General features: G+C 39.9%; 1 protein-coding gene and 1 long non-coding RNA gene across 6 annotated transcripts in view; one reads left to right on the top strand and one right to left on the bottom strand.

Annotated features, from left to right (window-relative positions):
- Positions 1 to 1,733: 1,733 nt before the first annotated feature.
- Positions 1,734 to 13,156, bottom strand: LOC125485759. 2 transcript variants are annotated; one of them, XR_007264454.1, is made up of 4 exons: positions 13,029 to 13,156; positions 7,977 to 8,069; positions 6,822 to 6,876; positions 1,734 to 1,817 (listed from the first exon to the last, which is right to left on the bottom strand). It is a non-coding gene; the product is annotated as an uncharacterized LOC125485759 (long non-coding RNA). The 2 variants fall into 2 exon arrangements; XR_007264455.1 differs by lacking the exon at positions 1,734 to 1,817 and having other exon boundaries at positions 5,870 to 6,876.
- Positions 13,111 to 26,781, top strand: part of LOC109916979 (SRSF protein kinase 2-like) — a 185,115-nt gene continuing 171,444 nt past the window's right edge. Inside the window, exons 1-2 of one of the 4 annotated variants that reach the window (XR_007264453.1) lie at positions 13,111 to 13,216; positions 13,429 to 13,489. Coding sequence is in view for 2 of the 4 variants with exons in the window: in XM_048610175.1 (XP_048466132.1) it covers positions 13,201 to 13,216; positions 13,429 to 13,489 (77 nt within the window). In the remaining 2 variants the exon portion in view is untranslated. The remainder of the gene's footprint in view (positions 13,217 to 13,428; positions 13,490 to 26,781) is intronic. The other 3 variants (XM_048610175.1, XM_048610172.1, XM_048610174.1) reach the window with 3 other exon arrangements.

Genomic DNA, 26,781 nt, shown 5'->3' with positions numbered 1-26,781 from the left:
GGACCCCGTATACAAACCCATACAGATCAAAACCGGAAATGACACTACTCACCATAACAGATCAGACAGCATAAATTCCAAGTGGAGTAGAATAACATCGCTTCATCAGAGGCTCCACTGGTGATGTCACCTAGCATGGTAATGAAGCATCTGAACGAGAACAAGAAAGCTCGGCGAGCAAGTCAAGAAACTCAAGTCATGACTTTGTTTGAATTATCAAAGTGCAATACCTCACATTTATCTAAATTAAACTCCATCTGCCACTCCTCAGCCGATGACCCAACTGATCAAGATCTATTTGTAATCTCAGATAACTTTCTTCACTGTCCATTATACCACCAATTTTGGTGTCATCTGCAACTTGTTAACCATGCCTCCTATATTTTCATCCAGATCATTAGTATAAATAACAAAAGTGGATCCAGTACCAATTCTGTGGAACACCATTGGTCACAAGCTTCCAGTCCAAATAAACAACCCTCCAGCACCACCCTTTGTCTCCTACCATAAAGCCAACTTTGTATTCAATTGGCAAGCTCACTCTGAATCCCATGTGATATAACTTTACTAAATAGCCTACCATGCGGAACCTTGTCAAAGGCTTTACTGAAATGCAAGTAAACAATGTTTACCACTCTGCTCTCATCAATCTTTTTAGTTACTTCATTAAAAAACTCAATCAAGTTTGTTTCATAGAATCCCTACAGTGTGGAAACAGGCCATTTGGCCCAACAAATCCACAGCGCCCCTCCGAAGAGCATCCCACCCAGACCCATTCCCCATGTCTAATCATCCCTGGGCACTATGGACAATTTAACATGCCCAATCCACCTACCTCACACATCTTTGGACTGTGGGAGGAAGCCGGAGTACCCGGAGGAAACCCACGCAGACACGGGGAGAATGTGCAAACTCCACACAGACAGTCGCCCGAGGCAGGAATCGAACCCAGGTCCTTGGCGCTGTGAGGCAGCAAGGCTGCCCTATTTTCCTCACACAAAATCATGCTGACCACACCTAAACAATTCTTTCCTCTCTAAGTGCATTTAAGTCCTATTTTTCAGAATCACCTCCAACAACTTACCCAGCAATGATTGCAGACTCACAGGCCTATTGTTTCCAGGCTTCTCCTTGCAGCCTTTCTTAAACAACGGCACAACATTAGCCACCCTCCACTCCTCCAGTACTTCACCCATGTTTATAAGTGATACAAATACTTCTGCTAGGGGGCCCCTCAATTTACTGCCTAACTTCTCACAATGTCCTGGGAATATACTTGATCAGGCCCTGGAGGTTGATCTACCTTTAGGTTTTCTAAGACCTCCGGTACTTCGTCTTCTGTAACATGAACTGTTTTCAAAACATCATTATTTATTTCATCGAGTTCTCTAGCTTGCACTTCTTTCTCATCAGTAAAAATTGATGTGAAACATTCATTTAATATCATATCCATCCCCTGATGTTCAACACAAAGATGACCTTATTGATCTTTAAAGGGTTTTATTTTCTCTTTAGTTGCTCTCTTGCTCTTAATGTATTTGTGGAATCTTTTTGGATACCCTTTACCTATGAACTGTCTACTCCAATTAAGTTTTGAATGTTCTTGTTTCATACCCTCAAAATATGCCTTGCTCTTCATCACCCAAACCTTTAATCCGATGGCAATCCCCAATCAATGCTTGGAAAATTAAAATTCCCTACTATTACAAACATCAAACGTCAAGGGTAATTATTCTCACCTCACTTCTTATGTTCAGCTCTTTTGTCCACGTTTGAACCAAGGCCGTAATGAGACGAGGTGCCAAGTGGCCCTAGAACTGAAACAAAGCATCAGTGAGCAGGTTATTGCTAAGCAAGTGCTTCTTGACAACATTATTGTATCGTAAATCACTTTTCTGATAATCATGAGTAGACTGACAGGGAGTTAATTGGCTGGGTTGGATTTGTTCTTTTTTGTGTGTGTACAGGACATAGATGGGCAATTTTCCACATTGTTGCTAGGTATCAGTGTTTTATGCAGTGAAATGGCTTAGCTAGGGTATGGCATGTTCAGAAGCATGCCTTCAGAATTATTGCCAGAACGTTGTCAGGGCCCAAAGCCTTTGCAATGTCAAGTACTTCCAGCCATTTCTTGATATCATGTGGCATGTCAGATTGGTCAAACACTGGATTCTGTGATGCTGAGGACTTCTGGTGAAGATAGATCATCAACTCAGCACTTCAGGCTGAACATTGTTGTAACTGCTTCAGAATTATCTTTCGCACAATATGCTGGGGCCCCCATAATTGGGAATGGGAATATTTGTAGATCCTCCTTCTCCAACGTGCTGCTTAATTGTCCACCAGTGTTCACAACTGCATGTGGCAGAGCTGCAAAGATTTGAAACATTCTGCATCATTAGCACCCTCAGTGCTTCCTTAAGTAGTGCTCAACATAGAGGAGAACTGATTTATCAGCTGAGGTGGGGGTTGGGACAGGTGGTGGTTGTTGGTACATGATATCAGCAGGCTATGTTTGACCTGATGCCATGAAATTTCATTGGGACTCTTGACTACTAGTCCAACTTAAATACCACAAAGCCATCACCTGCTCTATGTTTAACACCACATGCTTCTATTTTACTAATAAATTTGTCATGAGATATGTATTAAATGCCTCTTGAAAGTCCATACATGCTTGCACTGTACTACCTTCATCAAACCCTCCGTTAATGTAAGTAACTCAAATTAGGCTAGTCAGACAAGATTTGCCTCGAACAAATCTATGTTGGCTATACCTTGTCATTCAATTCTTCTCTGAGTAAGAATTAAATTTGTTCCTGGCAATGTTCTCTAATGGCTTTACCATCATTGTTGTTACATTAATTGGCAAGTCTCTTGCTATCTCCTAATGAATTGTCTCCCCTTTTTTTAAACTGGAGTGTTTAACATATACAGTTCCGCCATATGAATGGAATTGGAAACTGTGCCCAGAGCTTCTCCTATCTTCACTTTAATTTTCCTAAGGCACTTAGGATATAAACAAACAGGTGATTCATTAACTTAAGCAATTTCACTCTATTTAATGCTTCCTCCTTATCATATACAATGTCTCTACACTTCCTCCTTCTAACTGAATGACTACTTAACACCTACTTCACAAAAAATAGAAATTAAATCAATATTGCAGTAATCAGGCATATACTCTGCCTCCACAGCATTACTTCCATTTTGCTTTTAAAGAGTTACACTACTCATTTTACTATTTTACATTTTATAACTTTATACAGGATTTTTTTAAAAGTCAGAGGTTTTGTAGTATGGAAAGAGGTCCTTTGGCCCATAGAGTCCACCCAGGTCATCAATCATCATCTACTCTGATCTCATTTTCCAGTACTTGGTCTGTAGCCTTTTGGTTATGGTGGTTCAAGTGTTCATCTAAATAATTCTTAAATGTCTTGAAGATTCCCATCTCTACCAGCCTTTTAGTAATGGGTTCTACATCCCACAAACTCCTTGCTGAAAAAGGTTTTCCCTCAATCCCCTTTAAACTTCCTGCTCACTAGCTTAATTATGCACTCTCCAGTTATTCACTTCTCTACTGTAGGGAAAAAGTTCTTCCCTATCTATACCATCTATGCCCATCATAAGCTTTTACAGCTCATACACATACCCCTCAGCTTTCTCTGCTCTAAGGAAAACAACTCTAGCATATCTCTTCATAGTCCAGCTCAGGCAACACCTTGGTGAATCTCTTCTGCACTCTCTTCAGTATATTCCCACATTCTTTCTGTAGTGTGATGACCAGAACTGCGCACAGTACTCCAGCCTAAGTAACATTATATACAGCTCCATTACAACCTCCTTGCTCTTGTATTCAGTGCTTTGGCTAATAAAGGCAAGTATCCCATATTCCTGAATTACCTTACCAACCTGACCTGCTGCCTTCAAGAATCTATAGACATATGCACAAAAGAACCTCTGATCCCCTGTACTTCCTAAAGTCCTACCACTAATGTGCAGTCCCTTGCCTTGGTAGTCCTTCTAAAATGCATCACCTCATAACTTTCAATTGTTCAGTCCATCTGACCAGCCTGCCATCGTCCTGCAGTCTCCTTAACTACTTACCACACCACTAATTTGGTTCGTCTGCAAACTTACTGCTCATGCCTCCTACGTCCAAATCTTGATTATTAACATACACAACAAACAGCAAAGGTCCCAGCACCAAACCCTGTGGTACATTGCTAGAATTCCTGTCGCTGTACTCACTGAAAGTTTCTCATACGTTTTCTTTGCCCTTCGTACATACTTTAACTTCAATCTGAATTCTATAGCCGCCATTGGTCATTAACCACACATCCTTTGTCGTCTAGAGCTTTTGCTAACCTATTTTCTTCTCCACAGGAGAACGTTTAATCTGTAACCAAAGTGACTTATCCATGTTGAGGGCCTATCACTCATTTACGCATTTGCTGGCCATTTTTTTTGTTTCCAATTCATCTTTATCCGATCCCTTCTTTAAAAAAAAATCACTAAAGTTAGCACTCTTCCGGTTGCGTGTTCAGTGTCAATGTAAACACTATACGGCACAACAGCTTATACCTGCTAAAGCCCACCATTATTTTTAGATAGCTTACATGTGTATAAGTAACAATCAAAAGCTGTTATCCCACGTACAATGTTAGAGTCCTCTCCTGAGTGTATTTATATGAACGTTTTCCCCATAGAAGATGAAGGCTGCAAACCACAGCACACTATTAGAAGGCCTAGGCTCCTCATTTGTTGTCGCATAAGCATACTCCGTAACAACATCTATACATCATTAACAGTCCAGTAATTAGGTAGCCTATATGTCGCGGTAGATTAAATACAGATAATGTATCTCACATCACTCACCAGAACATAGACCAGACCCGCGCCCAAACTACATGCAAAAAACGTGACGACCCCGCCCACTTCCTACATGCTAATTGGTCAATCCAGCAAAAGACCCAAGGCTTGACCCTGGGACTGGAGCGACGTGTGACGTATGAGGTTCTAGGACGCCGGAAGTGGTTGCGATTCTGACAGCCTGTCAGTCAAATCAATATTGCCCAAGTAATAAAAGTGGCGTTTTGTGAGAAAAAAGTAAGACTGCAAATCTGCTCCATACGAAAATTGTTCTCAATGCAGAATGATGCCAAATATTGCTTCTTGGTGAAAGGATAGGTACATTTAAGGGGAAGCTTGAACAACATTTGAGGCAGAAAATTTTAGCAGTTATATTGATGGAGCAAGGTTAAAAAAAGTTAAGAGTAGCGGCACTCTATTAACTGAGGTCATTGCAAAGAGATCGCTTACGATCTGTTTGAAATTAACAGAACTGTGCGCATCAAATCGATGCAACTTAATGAAATCAACGGAAATGCGTTATATTGAACAGTCGCACTACATTTAAAAAGTATCGAAAGAACTGCGGATGCTGGAAATCAGAAAAAAACCCAGAAATTGCTGGAAAAGGTCAGCAGGTCTGGCAGCATCTGTAGGGAGAAATTAGTGTTAATGTTTCGGGGCCATTGACCTTTCCATTCCATAAACTAAATTTTTTCACGTTTCTGAAAGTAAAAATTATTGCGGAGTCAATACAACAATATGCATTTACGTCGTGCTACCTGTGACATCCGGACGTTCCTGAGTGCAAATAAAGTAGGCTTGAGTTGGAGTCACTGCTGAAATGCAGGAATAGTGACAGCCAATTTGCACACAACAAGCTCCCCATAAACAACAATACCTATGTTAATCACCAGAGGTTGATTTGAGGCTAAGTATTGTATAAATGTAACTAGCCATATCTAGATTCCTAAATAGCCGCTTGTGGATTAGTGGCTAATACCTAAGACTAGTGTGATGAAAATTTAATTTGATTTATTATTGTCACATATACCTAGGTACAGTGAAAAGTTTTGCTTTGCGTGCAGCACAGGCAGATCATACCACAAAGTGCATAGGTAAATGGAACAGAGTGAAGAATACAATGTTACAGCTGCACAGAAAGTGCACAGACAGCGAGAGCAACATTAAATTTAAATTTTGACAGGTCCATTCAGAAGCCTAACAACTGTTCTTGAATCTGTTCGTACGCATATGCAAGCTTTTGTATCTTCTGCCCAACAGAAGAGAATGGAAGAGAGTATAACAGGGTAGGAGGGATCTTTGATTACCGTGGTTGCTTTCACAAGGCAGCGGTAGTATAGATGGAGTAAACAGATGGAAGGCTGGTTTGCATGATGGACTGGGCTAAGTTCACAACTCTCTGTAGTTTCTTGCAGTCACGGGAAGAGCAGTTGCCAAACCATGATGTGATGCATCCAGATAGAATGCCTTCTGTGATGAAATTATAAAAATTGGCAACAATCCTTGTGGACATGCCAAATTTCCTTAACCTCCTAAGGAAGTAGAGACGTTGTTGTCCTTTCTTGACTATTGCGCTGACATAGGTGGACCAGGACAGATTGTTGGTGGTCATCACTCCCAGGAACTTGACACTCTCAGCAATCTCCACCTCAGACCATTGATGCAGACAGGGGCGCGCCCTCCACTCTGCTTCCTGAAGTCAATGACCAGTTCCTTTGTTTTGCCGATGTTGATGGAGAGATTGTTGTCTTTAAGCTCTCAATCTCTTTCCTGTATTCTGACTTGTTGTTGTCGTGGAAACACGGAACTGAATTCCAACCAGCACTGGAACAAGGAACACAGTGACCCAACATGGAGGAGGCCTGACTGAACTGGCCACAAGACACCCCAGAACGCTCAAGGCTGCGTCTGGCTCTTAGGGGACCCCATCAGGAGCACGCACTTACCTCTCGAGCAGCAGACTTCGCTCACTGACACCCAGGATTAACTAGGAGCAGCCACCTACCCAAGAAACATGGAAGAAAAATGTCATTATTGATTAGTGTTGGTTTCAAAGGTTAGAATGTGTCAAAGACTACATTTTGAATGAAAACACTGCAATCATAACTACAGATATGCTGTGAGTAGGGTGGAAAATGTGTTTAAGAAATCTAAATAAGGAATTTTGAGACAGGTGGGCATGGTAGAGGAAACAATGACTTAATTAGGCTGGACAATAAATGCTGACCCAGTCAGCGATGTCCACATGCCATGAGCAAATAAAAAAAATTTAGGATGGAGATGCACAGAAATTTCTTTTCTCTAAATATTGGGCATCTATGGATTCTCTTCACCACTGAACATTGAAGGCAAGACGACTGACTATTTTTAAGATAGTTACATTTAAAGTCAAAAGCAGGGAGGGTACGCAGGAAACTAAAACCGAGTTCATAATTAGATTCAGCTGTGACTTTATCAAATGATGGAGTAGGCTGAAGGGGTCAACTTACTGACTTACTTCTGTTCCTAATTCATACAGTATGTTCATATGGCAATGACAATGGAAATGGGTGGCACTGGTACGAATATAGATTGCTGAGGGTAAGCATATAAATCAAGATGATTAAATGAAGCTATTTTACAGATCAGCTGGCATCAATATGAATGTCACAGCAGACTCTGGGGTCTAAATGGCCCACATTATTTAAATGGAGCAAGACTGCAGAAAGCAGAGGGATTTGGGAGTCCTCATGCATGAATCACAAAAGCTAGCAACCAAGTTGAGCAGATAATGGAAAGCAAATGGACTGTTGGTCTTTATTTCAAAGGGAATGGAATATAAAAATAGGAAGACATAATAAAATGATAGAAGGTAGTAGTCAAATGAAAGCTGGAATACTATGAATAGTTTTGGACCCCTTACCTAAGGGAAGCATTGTAGGCAGTACATAGAATATTGACTAGATTGGGCCTATAATCTTCAATGTTTGGAGGAATGAGAGGATATTTATTAAGATAATTAAATATGTATTAGATTCTTAGAGGGGTTAGTGGGTTAAATCCAGTACAATGCAATGCAATCTGTAACCTCAAGGCCTGGCATAACCCCACTCAACCATTACCATCAAGCCAGGGGATCAGTTTCTGGTTCATTGGAAAGTGTAGGAGGACATATCAGGAGCAGCACCCGTCATACTTGAAGATGAGGTGTCAACCTGGTGAGGCAACCAAACAGGATTACTTGCATGCAAAACAGCATAAGCAGTAAATGATAGACACAGCTAAGTGATTCCATAACCTATGGATCAGATCTAAGCTCTGCAGTCCTGCCACATCCAGTCATGAATGGTGGTCGACGATTAAACAACTCGTTGGAGGAGGTAGCTCCACAAATATCCCCATTATCAATAATGAAAGAGCCCATCACATCACTGCAAAAGAAAAGGCATCCTCTCGGCATCCTCCAGTGGTTCCCAGCATTACAGATACCAGTCTTCAGCCAATTCAATTCACTCAATGTGATAAGAAACAGTTGGAGATGTAGGATACTGCGAAGACTACGGGCCCTGACAACATCCTGGCAATTGTACTGAAGACTTGCACTCCCGAACTTGCCGTTCCCCGAGCCAAGCTGTTCCAGTACAGTTACAACACTGGCATCTACCGATAATGTGGAAAATTGCCCAGGTATGTCCTGTACATAAAAAGCGGGACAAATCCAACTCAGCCAATTAGCGCCCTCTCAGTCTACTTTTGATCATCAGTGAAGTGATGGAAGGTGTCATCAACAGTGTTATCAAGCAGCACCTGCTCAGCAATAACCTGCGCAGTGATGCCCAGTTTGTGTTCTGCCAGGGCCACTCAGCCCCTGACCTCAGAACAGCCTTGGTTCAAATATGGACAAAATAAATGAATTCCAGAGGTGAGGTGAGAGTGACAGCCCTTGACATCAAGACTGCATTTGACCAAGTGTGACATTAAGGAGGCCTAGCAAAACCGGAATCAGTCGGTATCAGGGAGCAATCTCTGGTGATTGGAGTCATACCTGACACATAGGAACATGGTCATGGTTGTTGGGGGTCAGTCATCTCAGCTCCAGGACATCTCTGCAGGAGTTCCACACGTTTGTGTCCTCGACCCCACAATCTTCAGCTGCTTCATCAATGACCTGACCATCATAAAGTCAGAAGTGGAGATGTTCGCCTATGATTGCACAATGTCACAACTATTCGCGACTCCTCACGTACTGAAGCACTCCACATTCAAATACAACAAGATCTGGACAATATCTAGGCTTGGGCTGACAAGTGGCAAGTAACATTCACGCCACACAAATGCCAGGCTGCAGGAATACTGCAGGCTAGGAATACTGCAGGGGGTAACTCATGTCCTGACTTCCCAAAGCCTGTCCACCATTTACAAGACGCAAGTCAGGAATGTGATGGAATACTCCCCACTTGCCTGAATGAGTGCATCCCCAACAACATTCAAGATGCTTGACATAATCCAGGACAAAGCAGCCTGTTTGATTGGCACTACATCCACAAGCATCCACTCACTCTACCACTGATGCTCAGAGCAGAAGTGTGTATTATCTACAAGATGCACTGCAGAAATTCATTAAAGATCCTCAGACAGCATCTTCCAAATCTACGACTACTTCCATCTAGAAGGACAAGGGCAGCAGATACATGGGAACACCACCACCTTCAATTTCTTCTCCAAGCCACTCACCATCCTGACTTGGAAACATGTCACTGTTCCTTCATTGTCGCTGGGTCAAAATCCTCAATCCAGAGCAGGTGGTCTGCAGTGGTTCAAGGAGGCACCTCACCACCATCTTCTCAAAGGCAACTAGGGACGGGCAATAAATACTGGCCAGTCAGTAATGCCCACATCCCACAAATGAATAAAAAAGTGGAGAGATTGTTTCCCTTTGTGTCCAGGTCCAGAGGGCATAATCTCAGAGTAAGAAATTGCCCATTTAGGACAGAGATTAGGAAGCATTTATTTGCTCAGTGGCTAGTGTCATAGAGTGTTACAAGTCGACAGCTCAGAAAAAGGCTCACTGAGTCTGTATTGGTCAAAAATAACTGCTTAACTACACTAATGTCACTTTCCAATATTTTGCCCATAGTCTTACAAGCCTTGGCATCATATGTGTACATCAAAATACATCTTTAAAGTTATGAGGGTTTGTGCCTCTAACACCTTTACAAGCAGTGAGTTCCAGATTACCATCACCCTCCAGATGAAATAAAATTCCTCACATTCCCTCTAGGCATCCTGTCCCTTATTTTAAATCTATGCCTCAGTCATTGATTCCCCCAGCAAGGGGAAAAGTATCCTCCTGCCTATGCCCCTCATAATTTTAAATATCTCATTTAATTGCCCTCTGTCTCCTCTTCAAGGAAAACAAACCCACTCTATCCAATCTCTCAGAATCATAGAGTCAAACAGTACGGAAACGGACCCTTCAGTCCAACCACTGCATGCCAAAGTAAATTCCAAAGTAAACTAGTTCCTCCTGCCTGCGTTTGCCCATCTCCCTCCAAACATTTCTTATTCATATCCTTATCCAAATGTCTTTTAAACATTTTAATTGAACCGCATCCACCACTTCCTCTCAAAGTTCATTCCATACATGAACCAATCTCTGCTAAAAAAAGTTGAACCTCACGTCTTTTTTAAATCTTTCCCTTCTCACCTTAAAATATGCCTCCTAGTCTTGAAATCCCCCACTCTAGGGAGAAACCTTTCACCCTATTCATACCCCTCTGGATTTTATAAACCTCTAAAAGGTCATCCCTCAACCTCCTACGCTTCAGTGAAAAATGTCCCAGACTATCCAGCCTCTCCTTTTAACTCAAACCTTCCATTCCTGGCAACATCCTGGTAAATCTTTCCTGAACCCTCTCTAGCATAATAATATCCTTCCTTTAACAGGACACAGTATTCCAGAAGAGGCCTCACCGACATCCTGTACACCTTCAACATGATGTGCTAACTCCTATACTCAAGAGTCTGAGCAATGAAGACAAGTGTGTTAAACCCCTCCTTAACCACCCTGTCTATATTGGACACAAACTTCAAAGAATTATGAACTTGAACTCCTCGGTCTCTATTCTACACTACTTCTGTATACAAGTACATAACTCATGAAAGGACATGTTGAGGAAAACAGTTAAAGTATGTGGGCATCCTGGTGGTTAGCACAGCTGCCTCACAGTGCCAGGTACCTGGGTTCGATTCCACCCTTGGGTGGGTGATACCCAAGGCCCTACTATTAATTGTATAAGTCCTGAACTTGTTTGTTTACCAAAATGCAATACCTCGCATTTATCCAAATTAAACTCCATCTGCCACTCCTCAGCCCATTGACCCAATTGATCAAGATCTGTTTGTAATCTGATATATCCTTCTTCACTGTCCACTATACCATCAATTTTAGTGTCATCCACAAACTTACTAACCATACCTTCTGTATTCTCATCTAAATCATTTATATAAATGACAAACGAAAGTGGACCCAGCAACAATCCCTGTTGAACACCGCTGGTAACAGGCCTCCAGTCCAAAAATCAACCCTCCACCACAACTCTGTGTCTCCTGTTGTTAAACCAATTTTGTAACCAATTGGCAAGCTCATCATGAATCCCATGCTATCTAACTTCACTAATTAGTCTACCTTGCAGAACCTTGTCAAAGGCTTTAAAAAAGTCCAAGTAAACAATGTCTATCACTCTGCCCTTACCAATCTTCTTGGTGACTTCTTCAAAAAACTCAATCAAGTTCGTGACACAAGATTTCCCTAATGCAAAAATATTGCAACACCCCCTCCTCTTTTATCTCCTTATGTTTTGTTTGAAGACCCTAGACTCTCGAGTATTGAGCTGCCAATCCTGCTCCTGTCTCAACCATGTCTCAGTGATAGCAATTACATCATACCCCCTTGTTTTACTTCATGCAATCAACTCACCTGCCTTATAAGTCAGACTCCTTTCATTAAAATAAATACCATCCAACTTTGCCAAGCTCCCTTGTGCCTTAACTGGCCTATAATTTCTATGGATTCCTGACTTCCTTGCTATCTCTTTTGCTTTTGGTTCCCCGTTGGACTTTCTCTCTGGATCCTATTGCCCTGCCAAGTTAGTTTAAACACTCCCCATTAGCACTAGTTAACTTGAATCTGTAAAATTCTTTACAGCATATGGCTGTTGCAGCTGCATTAATAAGTATACTCAAGTTGGAGATGTACAGACTTTTAATCAATGAGGATATGGCAGGAAAGTGGAGACAGGAAATATGAGATCAACCATTTTCTCATTGAACAGCAGACCAGAGTCAATAGGCCAAATGTCCTACTTCTGCTCCTACATCTTATGGTCTTACTCCCTGTTCCTATGACCTGCAGCGGTAATATGCATATAGCAAAAACTTGTATTAACATAAGCACCTTTAAAATGATAAAACATTCCAAGTAAGTTTACAAGAGCATTACAAAGTAAAATATGACACTGAGCCACAAATAAATCTCCTAAATGAGGAAAGATAGATGGAGATAGAGGGTATTCTGGAGTTCAGGGCCTTGGCAACTAAAGGCATGCCATCAGGAGAGGTGTGATTAAAATTCAAGATGCCCAAGTGATCAGAATTAGAAGAGTGCTCCTCTGAGAAGTCTGCATGAAACTGTAAAAGATTACTCAAATATAGAATTATGCTCTTAGAGATTAGAAAATGTTTGCCAAATGATTCTTCTAGTATTTACTCAATACGAATGAAGTTTCAAAAAGATAACACAGATGAAAACTTTGTAAATCAGCTTTGGATCATGTACAAATATATCAGACATTTGGTTAAATAATTTTTCACATTAATGGGAAACAGGTTGAAGAACAGTCGAAGAAGCTTGCACACAAGTCCACATCTCTGACATTGCATTAACACAATATTTCTAAAATAAACACAGGTAGTAAAGCAAATGAACATGATTATCAATGCATCAAACGACGGATATCTGTGTTGCTTTACATCTCAATGTGAAAATTTATTTACTCATTCAGGGTTAAATGATAGATTTTTACGGTTCGTTTGTTGTTAGGTACGTTGCCTTGTGAGGAAACCAAAACATTTATGTTCGAAACACACACAAACAGAGTGAGGTGTAATAATACCTTTTGCTTCTTCAATGTTTAAATATATATTGTAGGCCCTTTAACTTCCGAGCTCCCCATCTAAGGCACGTGACGTCAATTGTGTACCGGTCATCCAGTTTCCTGCGCTCGAGCGCTGGGAAGTTGACGGTTGCGCCTGCGCGCGGCTCCGCGAGGACAATCCTGCTGGAAAATGAGTTCCAGGAAAGGTGAGGGAAAAAAATAGGAATTAACGCGTTTGTCCACTAGTCCATTTAAACGTCAGGCACTTTTCTTTTTAGAAAGGAACACATCACAAATAGAAACAAACCTCCTTACATTACACGATTGCCTGGATGTTTTGTTTTGGTTGTTGAGTGTTAGGTATATTTAAAATTATATTTATATAATTTTCTCCTTGTTTCCCGTCTTGTCTTGTCAGTCCTTGCTATTCAAGCTCGAAAGAGGAGGCCGAAAGGAAAGAAAGAGAAGGCTCATAAAAAGTGAGTAGTGCAGAGTGTGGTTTGTGTAAATTGATGCTGCTTCTCTGCTCTTGATGTTCCGGGATCTGCTAACGGCGCTTTGGTCTTGGGCAGAAAAAAAGCTTTATTCATTGAATGATTGTATAATTAAAAAAAAAACTCGATATTTGTGTTTATACACTATTGCATCCTCCGTGATGTTTATTCCATTGCTTTGTCCTAACATATGTTTTTAGAAATGACGGCCTTTTTGTTGGCATTTTGTATAATCTGGGCTTGGCCGAATTTGGTTTAAAATATCCAATGTAAGTTAATTGCTTTAAGAAAGTGCCATCAGCTATAATCAACTGTAAAGATGAAGTCTGCTTTCTTCAGTGTGGATAGGAGTTTTCTTTGTAAACTATTTGACATCCCCATGTAGTTTTGAGATGTGTGAGCCATTCGGATCGAATGTGCATGTTATGTCACTTTGGTATGATTACTTGATGATCGTTTTGTCTCAAACATAATAGCTCCTGTTTTTAATTTGCATTGTATTGTATACTTTGTTAACATTGATTTAATGTTCTATCTCTTTCCACTATCACTTGGCTCTCTGCTGCATCATATACTGGAATTATCCACTGAGCGATGAGAGAGGGATGATGTTTGGTTTGGTACTTGATAGAAACTCATTTAGTTCTATGGTAACTGCATTTGTGTCTGATGTCTGTGCATTTCCTTAACATTTCAATTTTCATCCATTTCATGCTTGACCACACAATAAAGAAGAGAGGAGGCAAAACTTTTGTCCTGTAGAAGAGATTGAGTATTATTGGTATTCATACTGATGACACTTCACTCTTGTAACAACAAATTAATTTTGTACATAAGTTACTGAATGCCAGTAACTTGTTTGATTCTAAACTTGAGGCTCATGTAGTATGAAAATTTAGTGCTAATGATATTTGTGGAACATCTTTGCTTCTAAAGCAACAGTGAGAAGATTTTTTTTCAGTGCATTGTTGCATGTGTGTGTTTGTGTTCTAGTGGTGAGCTTCATTGAATCAATAGCTTAATATATTCCTGGCATTGTTATGGTGCTGAATAAAATATTTTATCCATTGACCAACAAGGTATGAATAAAATCACTTTGGCTCGAAGTTGGACCTTTTTAATGTTTGAACCAAACTGGTGTGTAACTAGTCCCTTTTTAATCAGTATGAATTCAAGTAATAGAAGTGCAAAATACTGCTGATGCTGCAAATGTGAAATAACAACAGAGATTGCTGGAAATACTCTGTGGGCCTGGCAGCAACTTTGGGGGGAGAAAGAGAATGTCATTGACTTTAAGCATTAAGTCAGTACTGGGAAAAAAGTTACAGATATTTTGGGTTTTAAACAAGTGCAGAGGTGGAAGATGGTTGCAAAGCGCAAGAGGAATGTCCTGTGGCTAAATGGAAGACAGAAACAATTAAATGATGAAAAGTCTAGTGGTACAAGGTAAAAAGAGATGGTAAAGAGATGTCAAGAAACAAAAGATGAATCTAGTGGAGGTGTAAGTGGGGGGGGAAAAGGTCACTGGTGCAGCTGTTGCCTGATCTCAACGTTTCCAGCATTTTCTATGTTTTTTCATGTTTTCAGCCTTTTTTTTCTTGCTATTTTTATTGGTGTTGCTTCTTGCTCAAACCAAGGATTATGTAAGTGATCAGTTGCTAACAACAGGCTTTAATTAGGTGGTATGAATTTGCTTAATGTTTTGAGTTCCTTAGGATAGGTCTTGCTGTTTGATTACTTTTATATTGGCGTTTAGGTTGGAATCTGGATGGCTGATATCAATAATATGATTAGAAATAATATTCTCACTGAAGAATGCCAAATCCTTTAGTTGGTGTTTCCCACCCAGAAATTTAAAGAAAGTTAGTATGAAAATTGCAGATGCCTAAACCATAATCTTCCTGATCTGTCTTCATTCAGGAATTCTTTTAGATTTGAGAATTGAAAAAAGAACTCCATAATTTAAGAGGTGAGAGAGAAACCAGAAAATTATAGACCTGTTTAACATTGGTTGTGGGAAAGTTATTGCAATTTGTAATTATGCTTGGGAGAAATATGAACTTAATCAGAGAGTCATAGCGTCATACGGCATGGAAACAGACCCTTCGGTCCAACCAGTCCATGCCGAACATAATTCCAAACTAAACTAGTCCCACCTGCCTGTTCCTGGCCCATATCTGTCCAAACCTTTCCCATTCATGTACATATCCAAAGATCTTTTAAATGTTGTGATCGTACCCACTTCCACACTTCCTCAGAAAGTTCATTCCACATGTGGACCACCTTCTTTGTAAAAAAAAAATTGCCTCATGTCTTTTTTTAAATGTCTCTCCTCTTGCCTTAAAAATCTCCCTTCCTAGGGAAAAGACAACTAGCGTTAACACTATCCATACATAGAACATAGAACAGTACATTACAGTACAGGCCCTTCAGCCCACAATGTTGTGCTGACCCGTTATCCTAATAAGATCAAACTACCCTGCATACCCTACATTTTACTATCCTCCATGTGCCTATCCAAGAGTCGCTTAAATGTCCCTAAAGTATCTGACTCCACTAAAGTATCTGATTCCACTACCACAGCCAGCAGCGCATTCCACACGCCCACCACTCTCTGTGTGAAGAACCTACCTCTGACATCTCCCTTATACCTTCCTCCAATAACCTTAAAATTATATCCTTTGTAATAGTCATTTCCGCCCTGGGAAAAGTCTCTGACTATTCACTCTATGTAGGCCTCTCATCATCTTGTACATTTCTATCAAGTCACCTCTCATCCGTAAATCTCAATACATCTCAATATTTTATACAATTCTATCAGGTTGCCTCTCAACCTCATACACTAAGGAAAATAGTCCCAGCCTTTCTTTATAACTCAACTTCCATACCCGGCAACATACTGGTAAGTCTCTTCTGACCCCTCTCCAACTTAATAATTCCCTTCCTATAACTGGGAGACCAGTACTGCAGAAGAGGTCTCACCACTGTCCAGTAAAACCTCAACATGACTTCCCAAATCTTATATGCAAAGGACTGAGCAATGAAGGCAAGTGTGCCAGATAACTTTTTAACCACCCTGTCTATATGTACCTGCACCCCTTGGTCCCTCTTGTTCTACAACACTACCCAAGGCCCTACCATTAATTGTCTCAGCCTTACCCTTGTTTGTTGAAGCAAAACACAGTACCTCACATTTATCCAGCTTGAACTCCATCTGCCATTTTTCAGCCCTTTGACTCATTTGATCAAGTTTCATTTGTAATGTTAGAAACCTTCTTCAGTGTTTTTTACTATGCCACCAATTTTGGTGTCATCCACAAAATTACTAACCATGCCAGCTATATTCTCATCCAAATCATTTATATAAATGACAAACAAAAGAGGACCCAGAACCAATCCCTGCAGAACACTGCTGGTGACAGGCCTCCAGTCCGAAAAGTAACCCTGCACCGCCACTCTATCTCTTGCTGTTAAGCCAATTATGTATCCAATTGGCAAGCTCTTCCTCAATCCCATGTGACCTAACTTTACGAATTAGTCTACCATGCAGAACCTGGTCGAAGGTTTTACCAAAATCCAAAAAAACGTCTACTGCTCTGCCATCATCAATCTTTTTGGCAACTTCCTCAAAAATCTCAATGAAGTTTGTGAGACACTATTTTCCTTGCACAAAACCATACTGACTATCCTTAATCAATTTTTCCCTTTGTTAAATGTCCATAAATCCTATCTTTTGTAATCACCTCCTACAATTTATCCAGAACCAATGTCAGACTGACAGGTCTACCTTTCTTAAACAAAGGCACGACATTAGCCACTCTCCAGTCATCAGGCACCTCACCTGTAGTTGTAGATGATACAAATACTTCTGCAAGGTGTCCCACAATTTCCTCCCTTACTTTCGATAATGTTCTGGGTTTAATTAGATCAGGACTTGGAGATTTATCCACTTTTTATATTCTCTAAGATCTCCTGAACTTCCTCTTCTGTAATTTGAACTGTTTTTGAAACAAAGTTTATTTCTCTGCATTCTTTAGACTCCATTCCTCTCTCCACAGTAAAAACTGACTGCCAATACTATCTCATATCCCCTGTTTACCTTCCTGATTTCTTTCTTAAGAATGCTCCTAAACTCTCTCTTTACATTGATTTACAGATTCAGTTGAACTGTGTTTGTAAAGTCAAACAGTAAATTCTCAATACTAAGTAGGTCCAGTGTTTTAGAAAGAGAAAAACAAAATTAATATGTGAGATCTATAAGTTTTTAAATGGACTTGTAGGAAACTTCCATGTAATAAACTCTAAGCAGAAGTTAATGCTGAAGATGTCATTGACTTTGTTTGGAGATTGGATAGGCAGGAGAAGTTAATAAATAATAGATATGTATTCAAATTGGAAGGAAGTGAGAATCTGTGCTTAGGCATCATCTATTCACAATATTTTTAATTACTTGGCAAAATAAAGAGCCATATTGCTGAGTCTTCCAAAACGTGGTTTTTCATAGTGCTCATGGTGAGATAAAGACGCAAAGATACATTTAGAGATTAAGTACATATGTGACAATACGGGGACAAATGGATTTTGACACAAATAAGTTTGAGACCATTCATTTGGATCAAAAAAATCCAAGTATTATTTAATAAAACTATGAGCACTGGAAGTTCCAGAGAAATTTGGTGTCGATTTTAATGTCTTTGCTCACCGATAATTAAAGTATTGTGGTTGAGTACAAAAATTGATCAGACAGACTCATGGATTCTAGACTTCATAACTAAAAGCCTAGAATATAAGGGAGAGAGAGTTTTGCTGCAGCAATTTTTTGTTTAAAAAAGGCCCTGATTAGAAGACTAATGGAGAATGGTGTTTAAGTCTGGGCTTTACTCTTGAGAAAGAATATATATGGCCTTGGAAAAAGTGCAGTGGGGATTCACTAGAATACTACCAGAGCTCCGAGGACTAAGTTATGAGGAGCTGTTACATAAACTAGGCTTGTATATACTGCCAAATTAGAAGGTTGAAACGTGTTTTCATTGAAACTTTATATTTTGAAAAGAATTGATCAGCTAGATAGAGGGAAATGTTTTCACAGGAAAGGGGGCATAAGCTAAAATTCAGAGTTAGAACATAAGAATTGGGAGCAGAAGTAGGCCATTCAGCCCCTAAAGCCTGTCCGTCATTCTATGAATTCATGGCTTAACTGCTGCAGGCCTCAACCCTTCTTTCATGCTGGCTCCTTTATAGCCCTCATCTCTTCGATTTATTTCGAAAACCTATAATCCTCCGACTTAAATACTTCCAGTGATCTAGCCTCCATAATTCTCTGGGGTATAGAATTCCAGACGTTGATTACCCTGAGAGAAGAAATTCCTTCGCACCCACAGTTTTAAATCAATACCCCATTAGGCCATTCAGGAGAGAGGTTAGCAAACAGTTCAAGTAAAGGGTGGCAAAATTATCGAACACTCTCCCGCAAGATGCAGCAACTGGCAGTTTAATAATTTTAAATATGAGATTGATAGAATTTTTCTTGGAAATGTATAAAAGAGTACGGAACAAGAGAAAGACCAGTCGCAGTCATGATTGAAAAGCAGAATGTGCTTGGGGGGTTATGTTAACCTGTATCAGGCCATTTAGCACCTTAAGTCTGTTTGACCATTCCAAGAGATCATGGCCGATCTGTGACATAACTCCTGAATGCTCTTCTATGCACTAGATTTGTAGAAGTGATTCCTAATTTTATTCGTTAATGGCTTGGTTCTATTTTTTTTTAAATTTCCACAAGTTGTATGCTCCCCAACTTATGGAAATAGTTTCTCTCTTTCTTCTTTATCTACTCCCTTTAATATCTTGGAAACTTACTTCAATTCAGTGCTTTAACTTCTAAAGTCCAGTAAATACAACTTTTGCTTGTATAATCTTTTCTTGTAAGTAAGCCTCTGGAGTTTAGAAATAATTCTGGTAATTCTGAGCTCTCTTCCTCGGGTGTGGTCTCCAGAACAGAACATGGTACTCCAAATATGATGTAAACGGAGTTTTTCTTGATTATAACATGACTTTAAACCCCTTGTATTCTAGGCCTCTACGTATAACGGACAAAATTCCATTAGCCTTTTTCACCATTTTGTACCTGTACCGTCCAAGTTTCTTGTCTTCTACCTTTCCATCATTTTAGAAATTACAGTGGTCTCTTTTAGGTCCAAAGTGGATCATGTTACACTTTGCTGCATTGAAGTGTATTTGCAGCAGTTTTGCCCATTCGTTTAACTTCTTAATATTTCCTTGTAAGTTGATACCTCCATGTACGCTGTTGCCTAGCTTTTTTTTTGCCCTATCAACAAATCGAGTCATCTGATTTTCTATGCTTACATCTAGGTAAATAATAAATATAGACAATAGTCGAGAGTCCAGCACAGACCTTTTTGATGCTATTAATCATATCCTGCCCATTAGCCATCTTGTTTCGTCTCCTGACAGTCAGCCTAATAAGTTCAGTTACTTGCTCTCGATTTCCTGGACTTCAACTTTAGCTAACAGTCTTTCATCAGGGATTTTTTTGAATATATTCTGATAGTTTATATGTCCAGTAATTAAAATCTAGGCTGGTCAACTGAAAATGTACAAGGTGTTTCAGTCATTCTATCCTTAATTTTAGACTTGAATCCTTTCAAAATGCACTCTCATTATGATTTGATTGTGGAAATATCCTAGCACTGTTACCTGATATTGCTTTGTATTGGTTTTTAGAGAGGGACAATACACTACTCTGTTGCAACTGCTCTGTTTCATTTACCTTCATAGCCTAATGCTGTTTTTTACTGGGCAGAATTATGTTTGTAATATAGTGGTTGCGACAATAATATAGCAGTTTTCAAAAAGCTATCCTGTAGTGCAAGGTCAGAAATCACACGACGCCAGGTTATAGTCCAACAGGTTTGTTGAAAACACAAGCTTTCGGAGTCTTACTCCTTCTTCAGGTGTTAGTGAGAGAGGTAGTATTAGACACAGAATTTATAAATAAAAGATCAATGGGTCACACCACTGATGAGGGTGTACTAAACCAACCTAAGATGCTGTTAAATCTTTAATGAGTAGTGCAGTTTAAACATGCTTGTATATCACCTTGTATTTTTATAATGTAATAATACAACAATGCCTTTTACTTTATTTCTTCTTCAAAAAGCACACTGTATCTTCGTGAGTATGGCTTTTTTCATGCTGGCTGACCTATGGCACTATAATGAACTGACCAAGAATCTTGATAGGCTATTTGGCTGTTAGATCATAATAGTTGATCTCCTCTTCCTGTATATGCACTATCATCAGGTGTTGTTGGATAGCATATGCAAGCTATTTTACACCCTTTCCCCTGAATTAATGACTCTGGGATAAGTTGTAGCACTACCATGCCCTCTTTCAATGAAGTTAGTTAACTCAAAGTATTAAAGATTAAACAAAGGACCTTTGTTATCAGCATGGCTGAACTATTCATTGGATAAACTGCTGAATCATGTGTGTGGTTGCTGTTTATACTGTACAATCATCATGTGATTTTCCATCTCCATAAACAATCCCCTCCTCTTCTAATACTCATGCCAGAAAATTGCCAACTTCGTCAGTATTTATTTAGTAGCTGTGCAGTGTGTATACAGTAGTGCTTTATCTGAAAGATATTGGAGATGTGACAGCAAAGCTGGAATGATGTTATCTCAAATTGTTACAGCAAATATTCAAAATTATGCTAATAGATGAGCAGAATAATGCACCCTTATTTCAATAAATCACGTATCACCAAAATTTAGTTCACTCTCAAATTCTACTTTTTCCTCAGTAGTCATACTTTTCCTAAACTCATTTACCAATGTAGTGACTTCATAGAATCAAGCCTCATGCATCAGTGCAGTAAGTTGATGGTAGAAACGTGCTATTTCTATCTGTTTGAAAAATCTAATCAGAGATAGTGACTGATTTTGTTTATGCCACAACTCCAAGTATGACACAATGTATCTAATATTAACAATAGGTTTATTGTACTTACAGTAGTTCAGAGTCTATTATAAAGGACATGCTGTAAAACAAATAGCATATTCTGAAACACATAGCCTTAAAATATGAAAGCTACGCATATTTCTATGTTGAACCAAGAATTTCATTGTTTGATGTCCTCCGATCTGGCTTCTGCACCAAAACTACTGTACCAAAATGGCTTTTATCTTTAGGAGGTATGGTTAGTAAGTTTACAGATGACACCAAAATTGATGGTGTAGTGGACAGTAAAGAAGGTCACCTCAGAGTACATTGGGACCTTGCTCAGATGGGCCGATGGAACGAGAAGTGTCAGACGGAGTTTAATTTGGATAAATGTAAGTTGCTGCATTTTGGTAGGGCAAATCATGGCAGGACTTCTACACTTACTATTAAAGTCCTGAGAGTGTTGCAGAACAGAGACCTTGGGTTGCAGGTTCCTAGTTCCTTGAAAGTGGAGTCACAGGTAGACAGGGTAGTGAATAAGGTGTTTAGTAGGATTGCTTTTATTGATCTGTGTGCTGAGTATAGGAGTTGGGAGGTCATGTTGAGGCAGTACAGGACATTGGTTAGGACACTTTTGGAATACTGCATGCAATTCTGCTCTCCCTGCTATAGGAAGGATGTTGTGAAACTTGAAAGGGTTCAGATAAGATTTACAAGGATGTTGCATGGATTGGAGGATTTTGAACTCTCGGAAGAGGCTGAATAGGCTGGGCTACATTTCCCTGGAACGTTCGAGGCTGAGGGATGACCTTATAGAGGGCATCATGAGGGGCATGGATAGAGTGAATAGTCAAGGTCTTTACTCCAGGGTAGAGGAGTCCAGAATTACAGGGCATGGGTAAGGTGAGAGAGGAAAGATTTAACAGGGAACATAGGGGCAACCTTTTCACACAGAAGGTGGTGCGTGTATGGAATGAGCTGCCAAAGGAAGCGGTTGAGGCTGGTATGATTAAAATATTTAAATGGCATCTGGATGGATATGTTAATAGGAAGGGTTTAGAGAGATATGGGACAAATGCTGGCACACGGGACTAGATTAATTTAAGAGGTCTGATCGGCATGGATGAGTTGGTCTGTTTCTGTGCTGCACATCTCTATGACTCTTAAGTCACAAATAACCTTCTTTGTGACTGTGACTGATCATAGCAAACTGTTCCTTCTTAACCCTATTACTCAAGGAAGAGCATATTGTTATAGAAGAAATGCAACAAAGGTTTACTAGGCTGGTTCCTGGAATGATTGGATTGACCCATGAGTTCAGATTGAATAGACCAAACTTTATTCTTTGGAATAAAGGCAAAATATGGCATATCCTGGAAATCCAACACAAACACAGAATGCTGGATAAATGCAATAGATCTTGCAGTGTCTTTGGAGAGAGAAACAGTCAACATTGTGTGTGGTATGATTCTGTTCTAGAACTGAAAGGTGTTGGAGAATGCATTATTGTTTATAGTTTTGTTCCTCCTCTGCCTGTCAAGAGGGCAGAAGGGATAGAAGCCAAATGTAAAAGCCAACTGGGTTCTTAATGGTGAAGAAAGGGGAAAAAAAAAGAGATGTGAAAGGGAGAGAATTGGTCCTGGCTGCTGAGTGCAAATTAAACAAGATAGAATTGTGACTTGTGGGATGAGGGCTGGGGGTTTTGAAAATGTTACTAAAATAAAAGGCTAGTGAACAAACATAAAGCATTTAGTTTATGAAGTTATTGAATTCAATGTTGAGACCTTGATCCTGTAGAGTCCCTAAGCAGAAAATGAGGTGGTGTTCCTAGAGCTTGCATTGTGCTTTATTGGATCATTGCAGCAAGCCCAGGACAGAAATGTTGATATGAGAACCAAGCTGCAATCAGTTCTGAACAAGGGTTTCTGGACCCAAAACTTTAACTCTGCTTTCTCTCCACGGATGCTGCCAGACCTGCTGAGTTTCTCCAGCAGTTTCAGATTTCCAGCATCTGCAGTTCTTTGATTTCTTTATAAGAGTATTTATTGTTTCTTGGGAATTTACTAATAAGTTCAGAAGACCTGATAATCTGTGTCCTTCCTAACGTCAGGAAAAAAAAATCAGCGAAATATTTGTCGTTAAAAACCAAAAGGACTGCAGATGCTGTAAATCAGACAAAAATAGAAATTGCAGGAAATGCTCAGCAGGTCTGGCAGCATCTGTGGAGAGAAATTGGAGCTAACTTTTTAGGTCGAGTGACCCTTCCTCAGAACTGATGGTAGTTAGGAAAATGTCAGTTTATATGCTGAAGATAGGAGGGGGAGGAGTAAATGCTATGTGGGGATAGAGCCCAAACAGAGAGGAGCAGTTAGACAGACAAAGGAGTGGATAACCATCTGGCTAGGAGGGTGAATAACTGTTAATGAGGACTGTTAGTGGCTAACAATGTGTGGTGTGTATAAACAGACTGTGTGATACCATGGCCTGGTTGGGGGGATTAGGGTAAGGACATGGGAGAGCTCAGACCTTAAAGTTATCAAACTCGATATTGAGTCTGGTAGGCTGCATGACACGGAATTTGTCATGAGGCATTGTTCTCAAAGATTTTCAATCAGTGTATATTTGCTGACATCCTGCGCTTGTGCTTACGAGTCATGTGACAGCTAGGTGATGGTCTTTAGGTACTTTCAAGATCTTTGTTTTCGATCAAGGATAAAAATTGTTATGCTGAGACACATGGACTATGAAATTTAGCTGCAACCCTTTCGGGCCACCACCTGTGCTTCTGTAGCAGAGTGGTCTAGATGAATCCTGATGTCAATTAACAGCTCATACTGTTTCAAGGTTTCCATGTCAGCAGTTAAGTGCTTCGTTCCCTGTAATTTGAAAAATTTCATGAGGCTGTATCAAAGTGATTTAAATGGGGTTTATTTCTTTAATACATATCCTTTTGAATTAATTCTCAATTGTCATGTGCTGGTGTTTTATGCAAAGTGTGACAATTGGTGTATGATGTACATTGTTGAAACCTTTTGTGCAATTAATGCATTTTAATCGACTTTAATCCATAATTTAATGCTATTGAAAGATAAAGACATTTTGAGCAACAGGTTTGTCAGGTGGTGGTGAAACTTACCCAAATACATTGTACATCTCAAGCGTAAAAAAAAGAAAGTAATCTAAAATTTCAGCAGAAATTAGAAGAAGTCACATTCAAATCTGCAGGCTTAATTCTTAACACCAAAACATTAAGAGCTATAGGGTCTTAGAAAAAAATGTGAGATGATAGTAGCAGTTTGCAATTTCATTGGAAGTATTAACGCATGAAAATTCTTAATAGACATAGCTTTTGCTGATGTAATGTTTTTCATTACATCATATTGCTGTCCAGGTAATGAGGATGATGGCAATATATCTGCTGTCTTCTCAATTATTTTCTTCCCCCTACATGTCTCCTCCCTGCTCCTGACCACATGCAAAGTTAAGAAATTGTAAGCAGTGAAAAGCAGAGCTGTGGAAAGATAAGAACGAAGGAATTGATTTTGTTTCAAAAAATGTCCATCTAGTTCTCCTTCCACCATTCTGGTAGTTTTGTGATATAATCAGAATAGAATTTCTGTGTAATTATAACAATAAATTGTCTAGGGCAGTTGCATTTATGGCTTGCAGAAAAACTCCAGTGGTAAATTGTTTTGGGATTTAAGTTCTCCCAAGCATGTTATATTTACGTATTACCTGTTGAAATACTTCATTCCAAAAGAAGTAGGGACAGGAGTAGGCCATTTGGCCACTCGAGAGTGCTCTGCTTTTCAATAAGATTATTGCTGATTGATTTTGTTTCAAAAAATGTCCATCTAGTTCTCCTTCCACCATTCTGGTAGTTTTGTGATATAATCAGAATTGATCACTTCTCATATCCGTTTTCCTGCCCTTTCCCCATAATCCTTGACTCCCCTACTGATCAAGAATCTATCTAACACACAAAATATTATTTTTTTTTAAAGAAATCAATTGATTTGTATTTGAATTAATTACTTCTAGTTTCCTCCATCGTAATCCTAGCGAACTTGTTCCACATTAGAGCATTCAGTGAAATATTTCTATGGATTTGTTTTGAATTTTATTCCTCTTTAAATGAGATGTTTTTATCCCCACTCTCTGCTTTCTGCCAGACAGCCAATCCTCTATCCATGCTAGCACCTTGTCTCTAACACCATGGGCCCTTACCTTACTCAGCGGCCTCCTATGCGGCACCTTGTCAAAGGCCTTGTTGAAGTCCAGAGACTCTTCCTTGGTCTCCCCTGCTTGTTACTTCCTCAAAGAGTTCTAGCAGATTTGTCAGGCATGACCGCCCTTTGAAACCATGCTGACTTTGCCCTACTTTACCATACATGTCCAAATATTCAGAAATCTCATCCTTTACAATGGACTCCAAAATCTTACCCACGGCCGAGGTTAGGCTAATCAGCCTGTAATTTTTCGACTTTTGCCTTACTCCCTTTTTAAACAGGTGGTGTTCTGCAAGGGTCAGTGTTGGGACCACAACTTTTCACTTTATACATTAATGATCTAGATGAAGGAACTGTGGACGTTCTGGTTAAGTTTGCAGACAATACAAAGATAGGTGGAGGGACAGGTAGTATTGAGGAGGTGGGGAGGCTGCAGAAGGATTTGGACAGATTAGGAGAATGGGCAAAGAAGTGGCAGATGGAGGACAACGTGGGAAAGTGTGAGATCATGCACTTTGGTAAGAAGCATAAAAGCATGGACTATTTTCTAAATGGGGAGAAAATTCACAAGTCTGAAGTGCAAAGAGACTTGGGAGTTCTAGTCCAGGATTCTCTCAAGGTAAACTTGCAGGTTGAGTCAGTAGTCAGGAAGGCAAATAAAATGTTGGCATTTATTTTGAGAGGACTTGAATATGAGAGCAGGGATGTACTACTGAGGCTTTATAAGGCCCTGGTCAGGCCACATTTGGAGTATTGCGTGCGGTTTTGGGCCCCGTATCTCAGGAAGGATGTACTGGCCCTGGAGCGGGTTCAGAGGAGGTTCACAAGAATGGTCCCAGGAATGGAAAGCTTAACATATGAGGAACGTTTGAGGACTCTGGGACTATACTCATTAGAGTTTAGAAGGATGAGTGGGGAAGGTGGGATCTAATTGAAATTTACAGAATACTGAATGGCTTGGACAGAGTGGATGTTGGGAAGATGCTTCCATTGGTAGGAGAGACTAGGACTGGAGGGCACAGCCTTCGAGTAAAGGGAAGACCTTTTAGAACGGAGATAGGGAGAAACGTCTTCAGCCAG

This window comes from Rhincodon typus, chromosome 22, assembly GCF_021869965.1.
Source record: "Rhincodon typus isolate 14 chromosome 22, sRhiTyp1.1, whole genome shotgun sequence".
Lineage (NCBI taxonomy): Eukaryota > Metazoa > Chordata > Chondrichthyes > Orectolobiformes > Rhincodontidae > Rhincodon > Rhincodon typus.
This window is presented reverse-complemented; position numbering and strand designations above follow the sequence as displayed.